Source organism: Anneissia japonica, unplaced genomic scaffold (genome assembly GCF_011630105.1).
Source record: "Anneissia japonica isolate Jap-2015-1 unplaced genomic scaffold, ASM1163010v1 scaffold297_len5966_cov119, whole genome shotgun sequence".
NCBI classification, from domain to species: domain Eukaryota; kingdom Metazoa; phylum Echinodermata; class Crinoidea; order Comatulida; family Comatulidae; genus Anneissia; species Anneissia japonica.
The window spans coordinates 1-3,867 of NW_022698263.1; the positions used below are offsets into that span (position 1 = coordinate 1).

At 34.0% G+C, this 3,867-nt stretch overlaps 1 protein-coding gene across 1 annotated transcript; it reads right to left on the bottom strand.

The window, feature by feature from the left end:
- Positions 1-40: 40 nt before the first annotated feature.
- LOC117102456 lies at positions 41-2,360 on the bottom strand. The gene is made up of 3 exons (XM_033242717.1): positions 2,251-2,360; positions 654-1,184; positions 41-204 (listed from the first exon to the last, which is right to left on the bottom strand). The coding sequence occupies exons 1-3, from the start codon at positions 2,270-2,272 to the stop codon at positions 41-43; spliced, it is 717 nt and encodes a 238-aa protein (XP_033098608.1). The 5' UTR covers positions 2,273-2,360.
- Between the last annotated feature and the right edge of the window lie 1,507 nt (positions 2,361-3,867).

Sequence of the window (3,867 nt, forward strand, 5' to 3'; positions counted from 1 at the left end):
CTGTATAATTGGAGCACATAACTTTTTTTGAATGACGTTTTCAAAAGGCTCTTGAAAAAGGCCTATTTCGATAGATTTTTCTATTTTGCGACACATGCAACAAATCGGCACAAAATAACAAGGGACCATACTTAAGGGCCATACCTTGATCACCTTTCAACATCAACTTTTGTCTTTTAGATGCTGTTGGTTTGAGTTCATCATCTGTAAAAAATTGAATAATTGTTAAGTGTTTTTACTTTTGAATATTTCATTTTATCTAAGGACTTAAGTATCACCTGGATCTAAGCATCATTATGTGCTCTAGGCGTTGCTTGGGCTAAAAGCCTCAGCTAGCTAAGTTCTAAACACCAGGCCTAAAAAAGTATATTGTTTGTTTGCCTTTCTTTTTTCAAAATGATAAAAAGGGGCGGGGGAAAAAGTTCTTAATTTTTTTTAAATACTCATCAGATGGAATAAAAATAACCCACAGAGGCCTAGAACAACTTCAGACTAATTTGTAGGGTATCTGGGAATAGATAAAATATACAGTAACTGTCAATCAACAACTAAGAAGAAGTCCACAGCATGGACAAAAGCTTGTGAATATTTTCAATGAAGTTTGTTAGTCTGTAAAGTGTTTAATAAAGTCATACATTCCAGATGAATTTTACCTTCTAAAAGAGCTTCTACAGCTGAAAAGAGCTGGAGTTTCTCCAACCTTTCAATAAATGCTTTCATGTTTTCTTCACAAATTACTTTTCTGTGCTCTAGATCCCTAATCAAATGCCATCTGTCTTCATATTTCTTGAGTAGTGTGTTAAATGAACCATTCAGCGTTGCTACATCCTCTTCATTCAATGTCCTTCCTAGTTTTACCAGCTTTTGCCTGTATGATGTGAATTTTGATACTGTTAAATTCTTAACATTCTGGAAAAGTGGAAGCAGATCCTCATTCTTTGGTTTGAATCCAAATTGTTTAGTTATATTTATGGTATCATACAGAATACTAAGATCTGTTGGACTCAGATTCCCAGAAGCATGCAAGTTGTCCAGCAAGTCACGCATCTTATTAGCTTTATCTAGTGTACTAACATCAGTCACATGATCTCTGTACAATACTTTCAGCATACTGATGGATCCAATTCCATCATACCATTCTGATATGTCATGCAACAGCTGACGGTAATCCTCATCGGAAATACCTAGAAAAAATGTAATAATAAACATACTGTAAGTCCACGAATTGAAGCCTACTGGGTTTAATCTCGAGATGGAGCCCATCTTGAATTGAAGCCCTCTCCCAATTTTTAGTTTGCAAAATTAGCCTTGAAAAAAAGCCCATAGGCTTCTTTTCAAAATGGCATAGGCTTCTTTTCAAGATAATACAGTCACATACACTGTACATTAATTTTAGAAAACAAAATAAATTAAATACAAGCTTGGTTTATACAGTAGTTTAGGTGATTTAATGCCAGTTAAATACAATCCATGATACAGATTGATGTTACAATCTCTTTATTGTTTTACAGTACAAATTCACAAAATGTACAGCATTCAAAAGTGTTTGATCTTTAGTATATTTATAGCTTTGTCACCTACTAGGGGTAATGTTTTGATTGATCACAACACTTTGGGTACATGTGCATATGAAAGCTTGCAAATATGGATAATTTTTCATTCCTGATGATGACATAATTAATGTCAAAATATTGAATCCCAACACGATGGCGTGCATTTTTTTGATACTTGGAGTGTGTATTATACTATCTTATCTGAGATTAATCAGTGCACCTTTTGGTTTTACGTATTGCTGAGTATTAACTTTAGTGTAAAGTTTTACTACAAGATATCACATACCTTGATTTGATTGCTCAGATTTAATAAAGTATAGAAGGCCAGCGTGACTTTACAGGGCTCACATCCAAATCTCTCACACTACTCATGGAGAGGCTATGCTCCTCTCCATTAATTCATCACCATCACTGAATGTGTTACATTGGTAATTAATAACTCATTTCATCTTTTCCATCTTTTTGCACCTGTCTCTCCTACACAATTTTCAGCATTAAAAGGCAAACAAACAATTTACGCCAAATACTGGTTCACTAACTCCGAGTGCAGGAACCTTTAGGATACTAAACACAACATTTTTTGTCAGTAAATAGAAGATTCCAAATAAGTACAGCACACCATATGAATAATTATACAGCTAGTAATGAATGCAACTAGCATTATTTTGTTAATGTTTATAAAACAATGTTAGCTTACCCTTTGTGGTTTCTTCTGCCATATTGACTTTCTTTTTAATAAACTTTTACCAGTTGTGGTACTTTATACACTGTGGTTTGACCTGTGAAAATTCAGAGGTAAAAAAATATTAGTAATAAAAAAAAAAAAAAAAAAATGTTTTTGTAAGAAAAGTTTGTAGGCAAATGCCAGTAGCTTTTATAATGAAGAGCATTGAAACGTCAAATCAAAATGATATTATCAGATAAAACTTTATTTTCTGTTAAAAGAAGAAATTGTTTTGCTCAAAAACCAATAAGAACAAAATAAGAACATTCTGAGCCTGAAATCGGCCAAAAAATAAGATGATTGAGCCTGGCCAAAATTTTACCGGTTCTTACCAAAGATCTATAATAACAAGATAGCGTTTCTCCGCAATTTCTGCGTGCAAATTCTGTAATAAATAACGCAGTGTAGGACGCCCTCTTGCAATTACAATTACTTTTCAACTTTGACATCTATGATCTCAGCGCAAATTCTGGAACAACCGCCATAGTAACAACTAGCTAGGACGCTCTCATTCAATTACAATTACTTTCTATAAAGATCTTATAAATACAAGATAGCGTTCGCCGCGATTTACGCATACAAATTCTGTATTAACACATGAACGGCGCCCTCTTGCAAAATTTAAAACATTTGAACCTTGACCGCGCGACTTTTCATTTATGCGTAACAATTAGAAGGGTACGATTTACAATGCGCCCTCTAATTAGAACATAAGGAACAAATTAATTAACGTACTTGGTAACAAACTTTGGCGTAACGCAAACACCCTACATCAGATCAATGGCAACGACTAGGACGCCCACTCCCAAAACTGACTTTCCTCTGCCAAATCGAAGCTTCTATTAGTAAAATCGTGTAGAACGTATCTTGTGTTTATAAGATCTTTGCTTTCTATTGTTTTCTGTGTGAACTGGATGCTTCTATTTGTGACACGAAAATCGCGGAGAACACTATCTTGTAATATTATAAGATCTTTGGTTCTTACTCTATAAAAAAAGTGTTATTTTTATGGACTGATGTGATGTAATCGGTAGTCACTCCTTAGAGGTCACAACAGCGAGGTTCACATGCATACATTCTTCAACCGTGGCTTATGCATTATTCATAGGAAGTGTTTATAAGCGAATTGAGGGGAATGTACAACAGCTGAGAAATGGAGCACAGTGCTGCCGTTACTATACTACTTTATCAATAAACTATGATATATGTCATGTACTACTGTATCAATAAACTATTATATATGTCATGTATTTGTGGCCTGTCGAACCCTGGTAGTAAGCTTGGAAATTTAAGGTAATGATTCAAATAGGAATTATCTTTAATTTCATCAACCACTGGTGTTTCCTCTTGTCAAATTTTATAGTTTATACATACAATTGTCATTGTATATATAATATATATACTGTATTGTATGTATATGTATTTATTTATAACACCACAACAGTTTTCAAGATGTGTTTACTGTTTGTTCCTAATACCAATCCTCGCCGGGGACCGATTATTTTAACGAGGTGTTCATGTAGGCCTTGTTGTCAAAATAATATACTTTTTGACTTGACTATTTTTACTGTACGACGACGTTGAAACTAG